Here is a 19,946-nt window from a genome sequence, read left to right as displayed (position 1 = left end):
CTCGGACCACAGCACCGGATTTAGGAAGCAGGGCTGGGCACACGCATCCCCCCCCCCTGCCATCCAGCCTGACAGCTGAGTCGAAGGAGGCTTGTGCAGCCATTACTCAGACGCATGAAATATTGAAGCAAGTTACTGGAGACCTGCAGAGCGCATTGAGTTGACACGATAAGGAGACCGGGCCATCACTCCTATAATCGTGTGCGTGTCTCTGCCTCCTCCACCCTGCGGGTTAGTGCCAGGGACAAAGCCTTAAGGACGCGTTCCCCACCGTGCACAGTGCTGGGACCAGAACAGAGCCTGGCGCCCACCCTCATTCATCGGTCTCACCACCCCGCTGAGACTTTTATTGGGCAGGGTCGGGATAGTTGCTGCAGCAGGGCAGCGAAAGGTTTGCAAAGGCAGCGTCCGCCTGGGAGGGGGAGAAAAGCTATTGGAGTTTGCAATGGGCGTCTCTGCCTGTGGCCAGGCGGGATTGGTACAGCGGCGGAGCGTCTCAGGCCAGGATCTTTAACGGCTGCTGTCAATTAGGAAGGGGGTCGCGTTTTCCGCTCTCCCCAGCTTCCCCGGGTTGCTGCATTGTGTGTAGGTGCGCGCGCTTGTGACTTGCGCGCGTAAGTCCGCGGTGGACCCCCCTCCTGCAGCAGGAGGTGATGGGGGATGGCGGGCATCAGAGGCACATGGAGAGATCCGGCTGGGGGCTCCCGCCGGGGGGGCGAGCTTCGCAGAGCTGCCTGATGCCTGAGCGCTGCAGCTGGGGCGGCGGAGCTCGCAGGGGAACTGCTGCTGTCTGAAAGCCTGGGGAGGGGGCCCCTGGGAGGAAGCGGAGCATAAGGGAGCTAGCGCGCAGGGGACAGAGTTCAGCGCCCTGCAGGGTGCATTGAACAGCTTTCATTCCGTTAACGTGTCTGAGATAAGGCTGAGTGGCAGTGAGTACCTACAAATCCGGGTGCAAATCTTCTGGAGCTGGAGAGTAAAGTTATGCGGCCAAGGGGGTTTCCCATTGAAAGAGCCTTCATCTGTAGCCCGCATTTCGGCCTGGAGACCTTCTCTCACGTGTGCCCAGAGCTGCAAGGGGCGCAAAGCGCGGTTATTATGACCCACCCTGAGTGAAACGCAAACAGCGTCAACACGAGGCTGTAGCTAATGCGGACTGTGCGTGCGCCGAGGGGAACCAAAGGTTTCCAACCTGCTGCTTGCCCAGAGTCAAATGCACACACACGCGGGGCCGTCTCGTGGCTCTGCAGAGAGGCATCATAACGAAGCTGCTTGTGGCTGTGTGTTTCCGGAGTGAACCCCCTCCGCCCCTTCTAGCGGGGACTGGGGGATCGCAGAGTGAGAGCGTGTAGACCGAATTCGCGGGGTACCTGTGCAAACACCTGGCCATCCCGGCCGCCGAGTTGCAAAGTGAAATGCGGCCAGCAGATGGCGCTCCCGTCACAGGGACAGCGCTGAGCCTGCAACACGAGAGCCGAGCTGTATTGCCTCCGCTCCGGTGGGTGCTTCATTCTGGGCTTATGCACTGGCCGGGCCGGTAGATCCGCTGCGAGGGCAATAGCTGGACAAGGCAAGCCGGTCTCAGAGACATAACAGCAAAGCCCCAAGCCACGCAACCGCCCTGGCCGGCGAGATTGAACTGTGAAGCCATTGGCCGTCACACCCTTACTCTTGCAGGTGTAAACGCACCCAGAACCCCTTGGCGGGTCAGAACTGAACGGGCCGGACCTTTGTTGTCTAGCTGGGGCTAGGACGAGGAGGAGGAGGAGGAGGGGAGAGAACGTAGCAATCGGGGGAGAGGAATGATTGCAAACAGCCCAGGTCTGTCTGTCTGCAACACAAACGCCAAAGCCAGGAGGCAGAAGGGCAGCCAGGGAGAGACAATGAGCTCAGGGCGGGCCTGGCTCCACCTGTCAGGTCAATTGTCACATGCACATCCCGACAGAGACGATGGGGATGGGCGGAGCGGCACGCGGACTTCAGTGAGGATGTGTCGGGGGGCAAGAGCGCAGCGAGAGACCGGGCGAGCCGTGCGAGGCTCTCAAACGCCACCTAAGCCCAGCTCCCTGGAGCCAGGCACCCGGCTGGGACTGGGGCGCTTCCTTGCGCTTTCACCCGGAGAGGGAGGGAGAGCTCATCTCATCTCTTTAGCCGCACGTAATACATAAAACACACGGCGGGCCTCAGTCCAAGGCTGGTTTAAATGTCAGGGTTCAAGCCTGTGCACTCCCGGATCGGTGCCTTTGCAGACCCTTCCCTCCCCCCGCCGCCGCCCCAGTGACGTCGTGTGTTAAACGCTGCTCCTGGGGCCGCTTCGGAAAGTTCGGCTGCGGGGCTGCCCCAGGGCGGCACGCGCCCGGCTCCCGCGCCGCGGTCCAGGGACTCCCGGGGGGTTGTTGGACGGAGTTAACGCGGCACCCCGCGGACGCCTGGGCGCCGCAGGGCTGGAGCCGCGCGGGGCCTGCAGGGTCACCGCCGGGCACGAAGCGCTCCGACTGGGAGGCCCCGACCCCACCTCGTTCACCCCACCCCGCCCCGCCCCGCCCGGAGCCGCTCCTCCCCTCCGAGCAGTGTTTTCTAAGGCGCTCCCGCGCTCGCGGTCCCTCTCCGCGCCGAGGTGGGGCGCTTACTCCGCCTCCTCCTCCGCCTCCGCCTCCCACTGGCTCGGTCCGGGGCTGCTCGCACTAACTTGCAGCCCAAACTTTGCTCCCCTCAGACCGCCATGGGCGGGAATATCACGTAGCTCCCAGCAGCAGCGGCGGCAGCGGCGGCCCTTGCAAGGGGGAACCGAGGCGCCCCACTTCGCAGCCTCCAGCCCGCGGTTCCCGGCCTGGGCAATGGGCAGGAAGGTCTTTCAGGACAGCTCGGGACCGCGCAGCCCAGCGTAGCTGCAAACAGCTGGGAGCGGGGCGTGCGGGGGAGCCAGGAGCCAGGTGACAAAACCCGGCCTGCTCCCGAGCCATGATCCCGGCTGCAGAGAACCCGGCCGGGAGAAGGGGGCTGGGCTCTGAACCCCGGGCTCCGGGGGTAAGTCGGGGCGGAACTTTTCACCGAGGGTTACTGGAACCCGGGGCCTGTCGCGGGCGCTTTCACCCCTGCCCTGCGCGGGGATCCCGGGGCTCGGAGTTCGTCCGGAGTTCGCCGCGCGCTCGGGAGGCACGAGGGAACTTTGCACGGGAGGCGGTGCGCGCGGCGTGGCCGGGCGCCGCTCAGTGCCCCACCGGCAGGGTTGCAGGGCTGGCTTTTTGCAGCGCCCCTCCACCTCGCCCGGGCCCGGGGGCTCCTCTCTGCAGGGTCCCCCGCCCCCCAGACCCAGGCGCCGGGCTCCTCTTTGCGGGCTGCCCCAGTTGATGGGAGCTGCCGGCCACTTGCACTGTCCCGAGTCATTCTCTCTTTGCAGGTCGCGGATGGAAGCTCTGGGCGAGAGCCGTCCCCGCTCTCCCTGGAGCTCTCCCCTCGGAAGAGGCTGCAGCCCGCCGCCGATGAGGACCGTTGCGGCAGCCGCCCCCCTCCGGAGGGAGCTGGAGCCGTCTCGGTGGCGGAGCTGGGACACTTCGAGAGAGCCGGGAAAGGAGGATGGTGCAAGAACTGCCAGGTCAAACTGGCCGAACTCAAGAAGCAAGCCTTGAAACTGGCCGCCAGCAGCGGCAGCAGCCCAGCTATCTCCTTGCAGGTAAGCCAGGTCCTTCCTTGCACCCGGGCGAGGTTAACCTGGGGCAGGGCACAGATCCACGCGCAATGGGGTTGCGCCACCACATCTGGAGCACAGCTGGAGAGCTCTGGATCTCTTACCGAGAGCTCTGCACTCTGCCCAGTACCTGGCTACAGCTAGATCTTTGCACAAATCTAGGAGAAGAAGGCTACATAGTCCCTAACGACTAGAGCTCTGCCCATCAGGTTCCTGGCACCTATTTAGAGCTCAGCATCTGGAATTCAGTGCGACCTAGCCTTCTGCATAGTACTTTTCTGTATCTCTGGACTGTACATAGTATACAGATCTCGGGCTACACTATAGATCTAGATCTCTGCATAGTAAATACCTGTGTCTATACATAGTGCAGGTCTAGATCTTTGCACAGAGCTGAGAGGAGCAGTGGGGGCAAAAAACCTAACTGGTTTCAAGACTGAGCTTGATAAGCATAGGGAGGGGATGGGATGGTGGGATTGCCTTACAATGGCATGTGGCCCATCTGCGACTGCTAGTGGCAAATATCCCTAACAGCCAGAGATGAGACACTAGATGGGGAGGGCTCTGAGTTACTACAGTGAATTCTTTCCAGGTGTTGTGCTGGGCGTCTAACTGACAGTCATATTTGGGGTGAGGAAGGAATTTTCTGCCAGGTCAGATTGGCAGAGACCTTGGGAGATTTTCACTTTCCTCTGCAGCATGGGGCACAAGTCACTTGCTGGTTTAAACTAGAGTAAAAGGTGGACTCTGTAAATTGAAGTCTTTAAATCACGATTTGAGGATTTCAGTAACTCAGCCAGAGGTTCTGGATCTATTACAGGAGTGGGGGTAGGGAAGTGAGGTTGGGTGGGCTGCAATGTGCAGGTGGGTCAGACTATGTGATCACAATGGTCCCTTCTGGCCTTAAAGTCTGTGAGTACAGATCTAGGACTCTGTATATTATACATCTAGATCTCTGCATAGCTTAGATCTAGATTGCTGTATGCCTGTTTTCCCATCTATTTTGCATGTTAGTTGATTCTAAAATAGGTGATTTAAGTATGAAAAATGGTTAAAAAATTTCAGACTTTAGATTTCAAACTTTTCTTTAGCAAAATGAAACTGTAGCTATTGCAAACTCACCCAGCACATACATATGACTGCCAACGTTACCTTTTGCTGACAATGTGAGCTGGAGAGTAGATTAAACATTGTATGGAGTGCAGTCCCGAACACTCAATGTGTCAGAGATCAAAGTCAATCCAAACTGTGCAGTCTTTCCTCATACTAAGAACATCAAGTGCTAAAAGTGCCCTTTGTAAACTCTGTAGAAGTTGGTGTAAGTGGCCCAGGACTCTGAGCACTGATCACATAGTCTGGAGACAGTCGGAGCTGGAGCTGCATCTGTGCTCTACAGGACATTAATTTGTTCTATTGTGAGATCACTAACAATTGGCAGTAGCATAAAATGCTACTGAATGTTAAACTGTGATATTCCAGATGTGCCTGCGTATTTAATTCACACAATTTGGAAAGAAAGTTTGTGAAGAATGGTTTTGCTGGGCCTCAAACGGCTGGATGCTTGAATACACACCTCTGACTCCTGTTCTTAATCTCACAAGGGCAAATCTTAGCCACATCATATTCTTATACATTTATGCCTTGTACTGGACGTTGATGTATATCTGATAATGGATTAATACAACGCATGAGTGCTCTGGAGCTTTCAGTTGCCATACGCAAAGCCTTACCTATAGGTAGTGTGTTTATCTGCACAGTCGTCTTCTTTCTGTATCTATATCATATCCATTTGTTAATTGCATTATATTATTAATATGTTCTTCTAGCACAAGTGTGTGAAACATAACTCTTGAAAGCCATCACAGGTAAAAAAAAACATATACAGTCATGACTAGACACATTAACAGATCACTAGGATCAGATAGTGGGACAAAATAGAATAGAAGACCCTAGTAGTTCTGTTACAAGGCACACAAAATGTGTGTTATGTTTTTGATAACATTGGAAGTAACATTGTTTTCCAAACAATGCTTATCTGGATGTTTGCAAGAATGGGTGGGGGATGGGAGGGGGGGCCGAGGGGGGCTGTGGAGAGGAAGCCAAACCCTCTTGACCTTCATTTTCATTCAAAGAGTTCCTGTATGATCTACAGAATTCCCATTGAATCTAAATATAGTTATGTTTGGAGGTACATTGTACCTTGGTGTCAGAAGCACAGATTTTAGTGTTTTAGGGCTTGATCCAAAGCTCTCTGAAATCAACAGGAGTCTTTCTATTGACTTCAGTGAACTTCGGATCAAGTCCTTATTTCTTTATTGTAAATGTCATTACTTTATCTCAACTGAAGGCAGAACTATTGGACTTCCTGTTGTCTGGGTTGCCATGAATGGTGAATAGAAGTTTAATTTCCTATTGTTAAGTGTGTGTGATACTTGCTTTAAAAGAAGCACACAATGCCTGAATTCTTATTATTCTTAAAGGGGTCTCTGCCTTTATTGGAACGTAATGGGTCCTATATGTAGATGGAAAAGTAAATGAATCATTGTCATGGGAAAAACATACATATGCTGGAAAGTCAATGGGTCAACCCAGGTGTTCAGGTGAAGAGACCTGTCTCCAAAGGCCTGTTTGTGTGGTCTCATTTGTGTAAGTCTCTGGGGAACCTCTCTGATAAGCACTTGATGATGGGTAAATTAATCCCCCTTTTCTTCAGGGTTCAAAGCATGCACAGAAAAGTAATAACTTAATAGCTGTCACAGTGTTAAAATCTTGACAAACTTGTTCCTAGAGTAATAGATACAAAGAGTGATTAGTTTATTGAGTAGTGTATGATAATCTCAAAAAGCTGAAACTGTAGAATTGCGGGATATTTAATGATTGAAATTGTATTTTAAAATATCCACAATACATTTAATTCAGCAAACAAACTACTCAGGACTGAGGAAGATGACACAATCAACAGCTAGATTCTGTATTAGCTTATTGCACATCTGGTCACTTTGAAGGCAACAGGAGATAATGGTCAATGGTCCAGATCCTCAGCGGGTGTAAACTGGCATTGCTCTGGAGTCGATGGAGCTATGTTGATTTACAACAGCTGAGGATCTGAACAATGTGTTGGCAGGTGGAGCATTATATAATGTTTTTGCTAGAAAGGCAGCTATTATTTTGCTTTCTTGTTTAATTACAGCCCAAGACATTAGAAAAAGGAGCATCTCTTCTGTACAGTTGCAGGACCATACGTTAAAAATAAAGATAGTTCCTTGTCATTTGTTCTAACGTACTATAGGATGAGTAAACACAAGAAGGCTACTTCTTTGAACTTGCTATGTGCTCAAAGATTTGTGGCCTTTGCCATGATAATTAAGGGATCTTTCAGCGCAAGTTCAGAAAGGTCTCTACACCTGGTTCAGAGGCTCTTTGGAAAGGTGGGTGGGCGGTTTAGAGATGAAAGAAGAATATCATTGTTGAAAGAGGGAAGTTGCATTCTTATACATGATACAGCTAATAAGTGATGGAATTAAAATTAGAGTAAAAAGTCAAAATATTGTTTGCTGTCCAAATGATGAGTTTCTGTTATGTATATCTTTTTAAAGTCCATTGAACATATATGGATAACTGATAATAATGATATTAATCTTTGCCTAGGTTAAAACTCCAGAACCAGGCTTTTAAACAAGAAATTTAGTACACTCTACACTATCAATTCCCTTCTTTTTCTGTTGTCTTTACTGTTTGCTGTCACAGTGATACCTGAAAATGAATTAAGATGTAGTTTCAATCAAACATATGGAGAAGCAAGCAAAGTTTAATGTGGAAGTATTACAGATTAGCATTCAGTTTTGCAGTATCAGTGTCAGTTTACCGGGCTTTGTACTGATTCAGTATAAAAAAAAAGTCTTGGTTTATCTCTAATTAAAAGTTTTGTATTTGTCTTACAGACTAGTGCCTCAGGGAATTGGTAATGGGATACAGAGTCTTTTACCTCTAGGGTTCTGGTTTGAATTCAGCTCAGGTTGGTAGTGACTGAAGGTTGTTATAATTTGACAGCTGTTTGGTGACCTATAGGAAAAGAGTTGGTGGCCGCAGTCTCATTCCCATTTGGCAGATATCCTCCTCACAAAACCACAGCATAACAATTAGCACTAATTGGCATCGTTGTTGGCAGTCACACAAGAGAGGCCAAGGATTGAATGGGCATGTAGATTTAAATAATAATAATAATGCTTAGTGTTTAAGATCTTCACAGCACTTGACAAATGTTAATTAATTAAGCCATTCAATGCCTCTGTGAGGTAAGTAAGTCTCATTTCTAAAGAGATGTCAAAGCAACATATGGACCTCAAAAAGGAAGGATATAGGCAGAGAGGTTAGCGTTGGCCTACACACAAAAATTATACCTCTTTAGTTATACTAGTATAGTTAAAGCAGCACATCCCTGATGTGGATGTGGATGAAGTTATATAGGTGTAAATGTGCTTTATACTGGTATAACTATTTCTGTATGAGAAGGGGGATAAGCTATACTAGTGTAAGACACCATTATACCAGTATAACTACGTCCACAACAGGGACATAGTTATATTGGTATAGTTTACTCTTTCAGTAAAAAATCACGTCCCTAACCGCAGTAGTTATAATGTAGGTACAAACTCTGGGTGTAGACCAGGCTTAAGTGAGGCCAAAAGCACAGGAAGTGCCATTTTCAGAGCTGGGATTGAAATTGAGGCATTCTTATCTCCTTTAATGGTATGGTAACAACCAGAGTCACTGGAGGGAGGTGTGTACCAGTTTGTTGTGTGCAGCCTGCTCTTCTCAAGAGGCAGGCTAGCTGTGTGTTGCACAAGTTACAGTCTCTGAATGGCCTTGACTATTCTCTCTAGAAGAGGAAATTGTAAGTAGTCCAGTATTGAGTTGATGACCATTTGTATCATGGTTGGCGGTTCTTGACTGGAAAGAAAGGTTAAAGTCTCTTGAAAAGCAGGAGGTGAAGCACATGGTCCTGACTATTGCTGATTTCTGGTCATCAATGAACAGTAATGAAAGAAAAATACTTCAAGGCCTCATACTAATTCAGCAAACAGAAGGAGATGCCCTCCACAGAGAGTGTTGCCAGGGTCTTGGCTAGCTCCTCAAAGTGTTTTCCTCTTCCTACTAGTAACACTTTGCTCTTGCCCAAATTGAGCCACAGTGAGTTGTTTTTCATCCAAGTGATTAATTCTTGCAGGTATTGTGACACCTTTGTGATAGCATTAAAGTGTCATCAGCATAGTGATTAATCTAGATCCCGGGGCATCATATGACCTCTCCCAGGGGTTTCAGATGTATGCTAAAAAAAATAAAAAATAGAGAGGGTACAGGTTTGATACTTGGAGGCTCAGTATGTGAGGGCTCTTGATGACAGTTGCCCATCATCACTTTGGATGCTATCACAGTATGGTCACAACCAATTACTCAGTGAGTTTGCCAAGGACAGGAAGTTTGGAGATGGGTAGTAGTTTGCGTGATTGCTGGCTTCTAGTGTTAGTTTCTGGAATATTAGTTGGACTATTGCATGCTTCAGGGATGTAGGTTCATAGTCTTCTCTGGAGAAGGTTTAGGTCATTAGTAGTGGACCTAATTGTGCTCCCCTGGATTTTACTCATGCAATTGTGTTTCCCTGGATAAGCAAGGATCCAATTCACATGCAAATATCTCTCACAGCTTCTAGTGCCTCTGAGGGTGTAAGACATCTGAACTTCTTAAGGAAGGTTAGGCAGCCCTTGCTCTCTGCAACGAGTTGGTTTCCTTTCCATATTAAGTTAATCTTTTGAGCACTTTAAAATGTGTAGCAGGTGGGTCTGGAATTTGGTGATGTCGGCTGATTATTTGGAATGACTTACTAGGCCTTGACTAATCTGTGATCCATCTTTATTTTGCAGTCGGACTATTTTAACTCCAAGAACTGGCCCCACCATAGTAGGGTTGATACACATTGGAGGAGAGGTGTAGGGGAAGCTTGTGCTAACACTCCCTGCACTTACCCTGTGGAGAATAGGGGACTCCAGTTTTGATGCTCCAGTTTTCAGTGCCTTTTGGGGGCACTAAATTCCCTTAAAAATGTTTCATATTTAACATTTCAAAAGAAAGATGCATCTTTGTTAGTAAATAATATGAAACTACAGGGCATTTTTTAATGCACCTTTTATATTTAATTTCTGCGACATACAATCTTGCATAGACTTAGCTGTTGAGTGCTTCAGGCTGTGAGATCAGATGTGGTTTTCAGCTACATGTGCAGAACTATAAAGAGAATAGTGACAGTGTCAGATCAAATGTACTGAAATGAACAACCAGATAAGCTAGTGTATGCTCAGCCCTGCAATACTCCCCATGCTGCGTAATAGGCTATGGAAGCTTGTGAGACTGAAGCAGAATTGTAATCAGCTTTCCCAAAACGTTTTGGATTTTCAGGCATGCCCTTTTAAAACACAGGTGAGGAGGATTATCATGCAGCACTGATGCCTGAGGCAATTGGTCTTCTCACAGGGGGATCTGAAATAGGGGAGTCAGGACTACACAATTAGCTCAGGATACTACGGCCTCCTGGGCTGGTTGAGAGTAATTAATATTGCTTTTGCTCTTTCTCTAGCTAATTTCTTCAGCACCCTGGCCTATTAGATGGAAAGGGAGGAAAACGTTAACCAGTTAAAAATCCCAGGGGGTGTAAAAGAGCATCTGCTCCTAACATCTGAAGTTTCTTTGAACCTGTTGAAATATGTAGTAGCTGCTTTATTGTTTTTGCCAAGAGTTCCACCTAGAGTGATCCCAACGTTAACACGTTAACAGCAAGACTGTGGGAGGCAGTGCTCATATCTCCCGCTGCAGCAGCTTGTGACTGATTCTCTTGACTTGATAGTTCAAGACTAAGTTGGAATGTGGACTGATGAAAGCACCAAGAGATTTTTCTCTACCCAGAGCAGGATCCTTCCCACTTCTTTCTCCATACCCTTGATGCATGGACCTCCAACCCCATGGAAATGGCATATTCTGTTTGGGTCCAAATCATTCTACCTACTGAGAACATACTGAAACCAAGGAGGGCAAGCTAAACTGTCCTGCTGTGGAGCTGGCCGACAGAGAGATTTTTCTTGTGTAAAACACTAGCTATTTTACACCATCTTTTCTAGATGATCTTCTACTTGGATTTGTATACATATCCTGCATGGAATAGTATTTTAGAAAGTCCTTCTCTGAACTGGGTTACCTTCATGAGCTAGATCTGGTTGGATGTTACTCAGGCTAAAAATGGTGGACATCTAATTAAGGTTACCAGGTTCTCTTTTTTTAGTATAGGTGTAAATCTGTGGAACGCAACTTATCATACATACTATCCTCATCCCCCGACTTTGAAGCCCTAGTCCTAGGCATATTCTCTACTTAAATTGCCAAGAAGGTACCTCATCAAGAAACTTAGGTTCTATTCCTATCTATGCTATTGACTCACTCTGTGACCTTTGGCAAGTCACTTAGGCCAGAGTTTTCATACGTGTCTGTTAATTTTATGTGTCTGTTTTTGGGTGCCCAACCTAAGAAAACTAGGGCTTTATTTTCAGAGCTTCTGAGCATGCACAGCTCCCACTGAGTTCAAATGAAGGAAGAATGATTTATGATTAAGGCAATGGACTGGGACACAAGAACTCTGGCTTTAATTCACAAATCTACCACAGACTTCCTGTGTGAAATTGAGCAAGTCATTTATTCTCTCTGTGCTTCCATTTCCCATAGGTAAAATGGGGATATTGCTCTTTTTCCTTCCCTTTGTCTACATTGTCCATTTAGTTTATAAAGTCTTTGGGGCAGAAACTGTCCTACTATTTTTTTGTCCAGTGCTTAGCACAATGGGCTCTGATATTAGTTGGGGCTTCTAGGTGGTATCATAATACAAAAAGTAAATAATAATTAATAATAAAATCCGGCATTGATGCTGACAATGGGATGCTGAAATAGGGAGCTTGTAACTTGTGACAGGTTGCCAAGTCTTATAGTTTTAAACTGGGGATGGCGGTAGGGACTGTCTAGTAGGTGCCACTGGTTGCAGATGGGGTCACTATCTTCTGAAGAGAAAATATGCTTCAGGAACCGGAAACAAAGCCAGGAACTTTAGGAAATAATCCATTAGAAATGTAAAAATGAGTCTGGCCTAAAATAGCTCTGAAATTTGACAGCTTATTAGCAGGGACGTGGCAAATCTGTGGAACAGGAAGTATGGGGTGGTGCAGAGTGGGTCAGGGCCAAGTGGAGCATGTTTAGGGGGCAGATAAGAGCTCAGCTGAATGAGAATGGATTAGAGCTTTAATGATGGCACAGTAGTACCTAGAAGATGCTTATCTGCATATTGCTGTGGGCTCTTACTGTTATATTGTTAGACTATTGTATTGATTGGTAGATGCTTGCCATATACCAGAAACTATTATACTGTTGCACTCATCCAGTAGCAAAGCAACACTGCTATGGAAATGTACTACAAAATGGGTTACCTTATTTTTTCTTAATAACAATGTATTATTAAAAAAAATGAAAAGAGGAAAAAGTTTGTAGAGCTACACAAAATATTGTTTTCAAATTAATATTATCAGCAAGGAGCGTATGTACCTTTGCAATAATAACTGATTTTTCTTTTAAGTAAATTAACATGAATATAAACTGTTGGTGTAAATATTCTTTTGAAAGATACTCTGAGTTGTATAGTAGCATATGTGGCATATTCTGTATTGCGGGGGAGGGGGGTGCATTTGAAAGTATACTGCATGCTTTTACTGAATAGCAGACACATTAAACTTGTATAACTTTATATATATATATATATATATATATATATATATATATAAAATGTGATCCACTTTGATTGACTTTTCCCTAATGTTGAAGTTGCACAAACTTTAAGGTATGTAACTGAGAGATGTTCATTTGCATGTAGGGAAAAATGTTTAAATGATATAAACAAAACCATTCATTTTAAACTGCAAAATTTCATGTTCATTTTTGCATGTTTACTTTTAGTACTATGAATCAGGCTTTGTTGCATACGTGCTGTGCTAATGCAAAATGTATTAATGGTTATGGCAGGATCTCAAGATATGCCAACACTAAGGGGTTAAGTATACAGAAATATCCCTCTTCCCATGAATCATGCCTTAAATTCAGGCTTTATTCAGTGTTCTTGGAATTTAGTAAACTGATCTGAATTTCTCGTTGAGACTGAGGCCAGAATTACCATATGTCAATACTTGTACAAAATTGATTAGAACACCAGACGGGGATGGGAATGTGATCAATTTTCATTTAGCTCTTAGCAAATCTTCTGCTAACATTGTTGGGGGATTTTACACTATTCAGTGAATATGATGTGAAAGCATTCTGAACAAAACCGAAACTTGATACCTCTGTCTAGGCTGAGCATTGAAAAGCTCACAGCATTAACTGCGGAAGCAAAGCATTAGTTCTAGTTTTCACAGCATTCAGAGGATTATGGTGAAAGTGTATCCTTTTCTACCACAACATACAAATGTTGGAATATAATTTTTGCTACCATTAAGGCAGGTAGAAGGCTTGTAGTGTTTATATATTGATCAATGCTGATCTTGCTGAGAATGGACTGAGTTTGCTATAGTGTTTTAATAGACATATTCAGTTTGTTTTAAAGCAATGTTTTATGTCTCTCTTTTTAAGCATAGAATCATAGAAATGTAGGGTGGAAGAGACCTCAAGAGGTCAGCTAGTCCCCAGACCCTGGTGCTGAGGCAGGATCAAGTAAATCTAGATCATCTGTGACAGGTGCTTGTCCAACCTTCTTCTTAAAAACCTCCAATGAGGGGGATTACACAACCTCCCTTGGAAGCTCATTCCAGAGCTTATCTATCCTCATAGTTAGAAAGTTTTCCCTAGCTTTTAGCTTTTTCCTGCAGTACTACTGCCTATCCAGTTATCCCCCATTTTGTAGTGGTGCATTTAATTTTTTCTTCCCAAGTGTGGTACTTTGTACCTGTCTTTATTGAATTTCATCTTGTTGTTTTCAGACCAATTCTCCAATTTGTCAAGGATGTCTGTATACAGTTTGACTGATGCCCTAGCTACTGATATTTTATTTATTTGTTACTGATTTTGGGTCTGATGTTATGAGGTGTGAAGCCTCTTCCACTCCCAATGCCTTGATGTAGAACTTCTCGTCTCATTGTAGGATTGGGCCTTTTCTGACCTACTACCCGAGCGTCTAGATACTATGATAAAATGTATCAATTAAACCAAACTGCCCATGGTGGGTAGCATAAAAACTACTACTATTTATGCTGCAGCTACCGCATAACAGAAGCCAAACTATTATGAACACCAAGCACAACAGCCAGAAAAAAACAGCCAAAGGCTAAACCAAATACATGTGCCTGTTGTGATGTTCACATGGGCTTTGGTAGACTTCCAGAACTTGTTCCAAAGCTGAAGACCTTCTACTGTGAAAGTGCTACTGCTTGTCCTGGGAAGTTCACTTACACAAATGGAAAGCTAGAGCACCCCAGATGACCTTAGCTTAATGATGGGGTATAGAGTGAGAGGCGGTCACTTTTAGCTGGATTCCCAAATTGGCAGATTAAATACCTTCCATCCTCTGTCCAGGAAACCCTCCTTTAGGCTTAAGGCTTAATGAAGTGGGGTCAGATCCTCAGCTGGCGTAACTGGACATTAAAGTCAGTTGAACTTGTCTCATTTATTTGGGCATGTGATGTTAGTGCCTCTTGGGTCCTAACTATAAGAAATAGTGTATGGAAACCATTAAGTGAGCTATTTCCATATGGCTCAGGGTAATGGAGATCTAGTGTCTCACACACACATTACATTCAAAATTATTTTAAGAAACATACTGAACTCTTCCTGTATTATGCTGTCTTCTGTTATTGTTTTTAGAGCATCAGGGTTGAATTTAGTTTCTAGGCTGGAATTTGGAAGAAGAAATGCTGAGTAACAGAAACATAGGAAGTTCCTCAGGATGATGTTATTTTAGAAGTACTAGCATTGCCATCACATTGTGTCAGCCTTGTGTTAAATGCATACACCTGTTGCTGCAGGGTGTTGACTGCGTGGAGTTAAAAACTGTGCTTCCTATAAAAGAGAAAGGGCTGAAGACAGTTTAGCTTCTGATGAGAAAGTCAAGTGATCCACACTGAAGGCCAAATCCTGCGTGCATCAGTAAGAAGAGTAGAAGTCCCCTACTGTCTCGTAAACTTACTCTGCACTGAGCCAACAGGTTCTGAGACTGGTAGGAGCTAGTCAGTAGAGTGGAGAGAGGGATTGCTCCTGATCCATGGTAGGGAGCCACAAAGCAGTTTGAAGGATTGTGGGAGAAGATGTCATACAAGTGTGCTTCCTGCCTCTCTGTGCAGCCCTCCAAGGATCCTGACCCTATGTCTTCCTTGCTGGGGCCATCGCAGGTACTACTAGGCCTGTATTAACCCATGTGGATCTTTTGTGGGGGGAGAAGGGAAGGGGGTGTGTCTGGATTAGGATTCTGGCACTCTCCTTGCAGGGGACCTGGGGGTTCACTGGAGGGTTCAGTGCTACCCTCCCATTGCAATCATCATGGATGGGAATTTTCAGACCAAAAGGTCCATTTTCTGGCTGAGAATTCAGGTTTAGAATGATCACCTAGAAGTTTGCTGGTTGGGCCAAAAGAGGCATTTGGTGTCCAAGATTTTATCACTCATTCATGGAGCAATCCACTTCATTGGAACATCAGCTAAGCACTGCTTCTCCTGACAGGACTTCCAGTGCCCCATCGACCACGTATGATTGGTGGTGACTGGGGAGTAGGCTCCACTTCTTGAGATGTGGAGGAGTTGTCCGGCCATACAGGTGCTATACATCCATCCACCTCTAAGGGGAGGCCTCTCTCAAGATCCATATTAATCTCAGATTCACCAGCATTTCCATTGGCTGTGAAGATCTTGAAAACTCCCTGCTGCAGATGGACCATACGTTAGGATTTTGTCCATAGCTTGCAGTTAAACATGAGGTTGGCCAAGAACCTGTAGTTAAAATGATGAGGGTGATGGTGCAGTTTGCATAATTGTGATTAAAGCAAGCAGTTATTCTGTTTTGTTGTAATAAAGGTTTTATTGCAAAGAAGGAAGAGTATATTTGACATTCCTGAAACATGCTTTCACAAGGGGAATTTTGTGTGTATGACTGAGTAGCACTGAAATGCATGTAAGATATTGTCCTTTTGTGGGTTTTGTAAAGAGAAGACATAGTTGGAGTAATTGATAATATGCCCAAGGTCTCAGCAGTCTGTAGAGAAAGCTTCCTCCAGCAATTACCTCTAAAAATAAAATAGAAACCATTTATTATTGATAACCATGTTCCACATAGAGAAATATTTCTTTTGATATTGTTAATTTTTTATCTGTAGGATCAAAACGAGTCTAGAGTAAGTCAAATGTGGAGGAAGAAAAAGAACATATATGAGTTAATGTATTAAGTTTACATATTTTTGGTCTGATGGATTTATGGCTTTTAATTACATCTTCATGCCTATTCACTTGAATTGGGATCCCTTGGGGCCCTTTCTGTAGAATTTCATGCTTATGTTCTTACATCTACAAGATTCTTTAACCTATAACCTTGTGTTGACTGACCTTTGCTGAAATTGCCTTTTATTCATTAGTTTTAGGTTTCAAAACTTTAAACAAGAACAAAATAGGTGGAAAATACTTTGGTGATCTCAAGATTGTTCAATGTCCATGACAGTGGAAGTAGTTTGATATACTATAGCTATGAAATACAGGCTGTGAGTCTCAGCTCCTACATGGCGAGGAAGGGAAGGGTTTGTGTTCCCCATATTCTCAGGCAATTCAGGGGTATTTGTAAATCGGAGCAGCCCCAGGCTGCTCTTAGCTTATGCACTGGTTATAGTGGCTCCCTATGGGCCTTCTGCTTGCAGAGAATACCCAAAATACGATGTACCCAGCACTCCTCTAACATGCCCCTGCTGGGATCTGTGAGCAGGACTGGATAAGAGCCTCTAAGTTTCATGGGTCTACAGTTTTGAATCTTGCAGTGTACATGCTACTATTTCCAGCTGCTGAGATATAGGGCCTGAGCCTCATCTCACGACAAAGTCAATCAGAAGTGATTCCACTGAAGTTGGAATATAAATCCAAAATAAATGAGCAGAAAATCAGGCCCATTGACTTCAATAGAGTGATTCCTGATTTACACCAGTGTAACTGTGACACAGAGGTGATATGTATTATATTGTTTGAAATCTGATAACCTACGGGTCATTAATGTCACTGTGAAATGTTCGTAACAACACGGTAGGTGAAATTATGGATACTTTCTGATATTATGTCTTGGAGACTGAACAGACAAAGGAGATAAAAATGGGTTTTTCCATACAAAGGGGAAATGTGGTGGCAGATGCCCTGCCAGGGCTCTGACCTGCTGCCTCCAGGTCAGCCAGTGACTAAATCTCCTGCAGTTTTGTAAGGAGGGTGATGTGATCCAAAGAGCACCACAATGCCAGCTGGCAAGGAACTCCCTGGTGTGTAGCAGGCAGTTGCAGCTGGCCTGATTAGCCCAGTGTACCCCAACTCACTATTGTCGTAATCTGTACCTTAAATGGGTCATATAAGGTATCATACGTGAACTGGTGACACACTGGTGAGTAATATAATTGTGAAATGTGAGTAGTAACATTATATAAGGAATTATGGATATCCACTAATATTATACTTTAAAGTCTGAACTGAAGCGGTTGTTAGCTCCAGTTAAAGTGGTAGCTGTGCTTTTCTCTCTTTAAAGGAGCAGGGGACCTTCTGAATGAAGTTCTTTGTGTGTTCCAGAAGTTGGCTGGACACTTCTGGGCAGATGGTTTTGGGGAAATTTGGGACTGGGAGCATGTTGGGGTCAATCTGCAAGTACTAACCAAGGCAGGTGGAGACTGAGGTGGGGCTGTTGTGTGGCAGGCAGGCTGCTGGGGTCAGAGTGCTGATCCAGGGCAGAGCACCACACAGACACTCACGGAGCTTCAGGCTTGTCTGCTGGCTGTTGGTGTCCGGACTGAGAGCAACAGCAGTAGAGCATTTAAGGCACCCAGGGCTACAGGGCAGGTGGTGACACAACCTCTCTTGGGCTGGGTTAAACATTACAGTAACTGATGGAAAAATCAGGCTCATAGAACTGAATCTGTGTCTATATTCCATATTGGTCTCTCCTTATGTGTGTTTGTGTCACCCATATGTTAACCAGAATGATTTTCATAGTAATGTTTTCACTGGATGAGGATTGTGGTAAGTATGATGAATTATATGCAAAGAATAAAAATAGAGGGATCTACTTTATGTATAACAACGAAACAGCTGATTCAACAGGTGTACAACCAAGAAATGTAAAATATGTCTTCTAAAAAAAGATCACCTTTGGACTGACGCTAGGCATGTAAAGTTTCAGCCCTAGTGAGATGTTTTAAAAGAAGCTGGAGTGAATGAGTTTGGGGTCCTAATGAAAGTGGAATGCCATTCTTAACCATAACATCTGCAACTGTGAATGCTATAAAAAAAATCTCTTTATCTGTCTACCAGAGCGGAATGAATAAGTTATTTTTTTGGTTCAGTAGCTGAATTAAAATATCTGAAAAAAATTGTATTGGATCAAACTAAAACTGATTTTTTGTTTGTTTTTTCCTTAATGAAAGTTTATTTTTCCCAAAGAGTTTTTTTTTCTGTTTTTTGTTTCATTTCATTATGTTTTTGGGTATTTTTTACTCTTGAAAAAAAAAAATCTAGCTTAATTGTGGAAAAAAACCATTGTTTTGAAACAAAAAGTCAAAATGTTTCGTTTTGAAAAAGTTGAAATGTTTTGACTTTGTTGACTTTTTTTCTGTTTCTTTATTCATCAAAACTATTTGCCGAATTTGACAGAAATTTGCAAATAGGTTCATTTGACTGAAAAATATATATTTTGGCAAATAAACTATTCATAAAAAAGATTCGCCCAGCTCTACTGTCTATATTCTTATACAGAACATATCATTGTGGTATCTGAATACCTCTGTTCTCTTTTACTGTTCTAATCATGACTATCCCAAAACACACACAGCCCATTTTGTAGCATGTGCCATGTCTCTTCATGATGTGTAAGATATGGCTTTGCTGACTTGAAAAGTCTTCAGTGAGAAACATGTTACTACAAAAAGGCTTGATATCAGTCAAGATTCTGCATGTGAGATGAATGCAGAATATGTAGTATAGACCATTAGTGTAGAGCAGAGATAAGTATTTGGCCCTTTAAAAATGAATTAAAATAAAAATATAAAGTGTTGTTTGCAGAGTTGGGGCTTAAAATATCTATAATTTTCAGTGTTTTTCTGTTATAATTTCCATTTTAATTCTTTTTGTTGCTCCATGTGCCATCTGACTTACTTTCTTCTTCATTCCTGGAGTGTTACTTCTACTTGCCAGTGTGGGAAAACTAGCCCTGGGTATCTCCTCTACTTATAAAGGCTGCACTCCTGTGTCCTTTGATTCTGAGTAGGGAGAGGTCTGGGATAGAAGGTTATCTCATTAAGTGTAATGGTACAGAAGCAACTGATCCACGTTTAAGTGAAGTGAGCTGAAAAATGACTATGGCTGTGCAAAAAGAAAAAATTTATACCTGCTAAATGGAAAGTCAGCTTATTTCGTCATGGTTAACAAGATCCTTTAAGCCTATGCTAGAACAAGAAAATGGGGCTGCGTCTGATCTCGGACTGGGGTAATCCAGGAGTACAGTAGCTCAGTTGAAAGCAATGGAATTACATGGGAGTGATATCAGTGTGAGATCAGAATCAGCTTCAACATATTCAAAAGCATGATGCAAGTCTTCCAAAGGTCCTGAGGATTGTCCAGAGGGCCAGGAATTGTTGTGCTTGCAGCCAGGGCTAGAGAATGACCTCAGGCAAGCAGAAGTTGTTAGCATTTAGGAGATCATCTGTGTTTCAGCTAGAGAGAATTGGGTACATTTTCAGTGTGATTCTCTGACAGTTATACCCTTTGGACCAGATCAAGTCCCTTGCTTTTATGAATATAGGGTACAGAAACATCAGAGGTCATGAAGAAATTGCCCATATGATTTTGGAGGGAAAGGACTGACCATAAGCAGCATTATCTTCTTCTCTTGCCAACTTTGAAGAAGCCGTTGCGCATACTTTATATTGATTCTGTTCACCATTATCTTATGCAGTGTCCTACCC

At 44.6% G+C, this 19,946-nt stretch overlaps 1 protein-coding gene across 1 annotated transcript in view; it reads left to right on the top strand.

Moving 5' to 3' along the window:
- Positions 1 to 2,908: 2,908 nt before the first annotated feature.
- The window catches only part of KIF26A (kinesin family member 26A), a 115,068-nt gene continuing 98,030 nt past the window's right edge, over positions 2,909 to 19,946 (top strand). Inside the window, exons 1-2 of the mRNA XM_067554973.1 lie at positions 2,909 to 3,024; positions 3,398 to 3,670. Of these exons, the coding sequence (XP_067411074.1) occupies positions 2,959 to 3,024; positions 3,398 to 3,670 (339 nt within the window). The 5' untranslated portion in view covers positions 2,909 to 2,958. The remainder of the gene's footprint in view (positions 3,025 to 3,397; positions 3,671 to 19,946) is intronic.

This window comes from Emydura macquarii, unplaced genomic scaffold (assembly GCF_026122565.2).
Source record: "Emydura macquarii macquarii isolate MOO-44397 ecotype Brisbane River unplaced genomic scaffold, CSIRO-AGI_Emac_v2 contig_1551, whole genome shotgun sequence".
Taxonomy (NCBI): Eukaryota; Metazoa; Chordata; order Testudines; family Chelidae; genus Emydura; species Emydura macquarii.
Note: the sequence above shows the minus strand (reverse complement) of the source record. Positions and strands in the feature narration are given on the sequence as shown.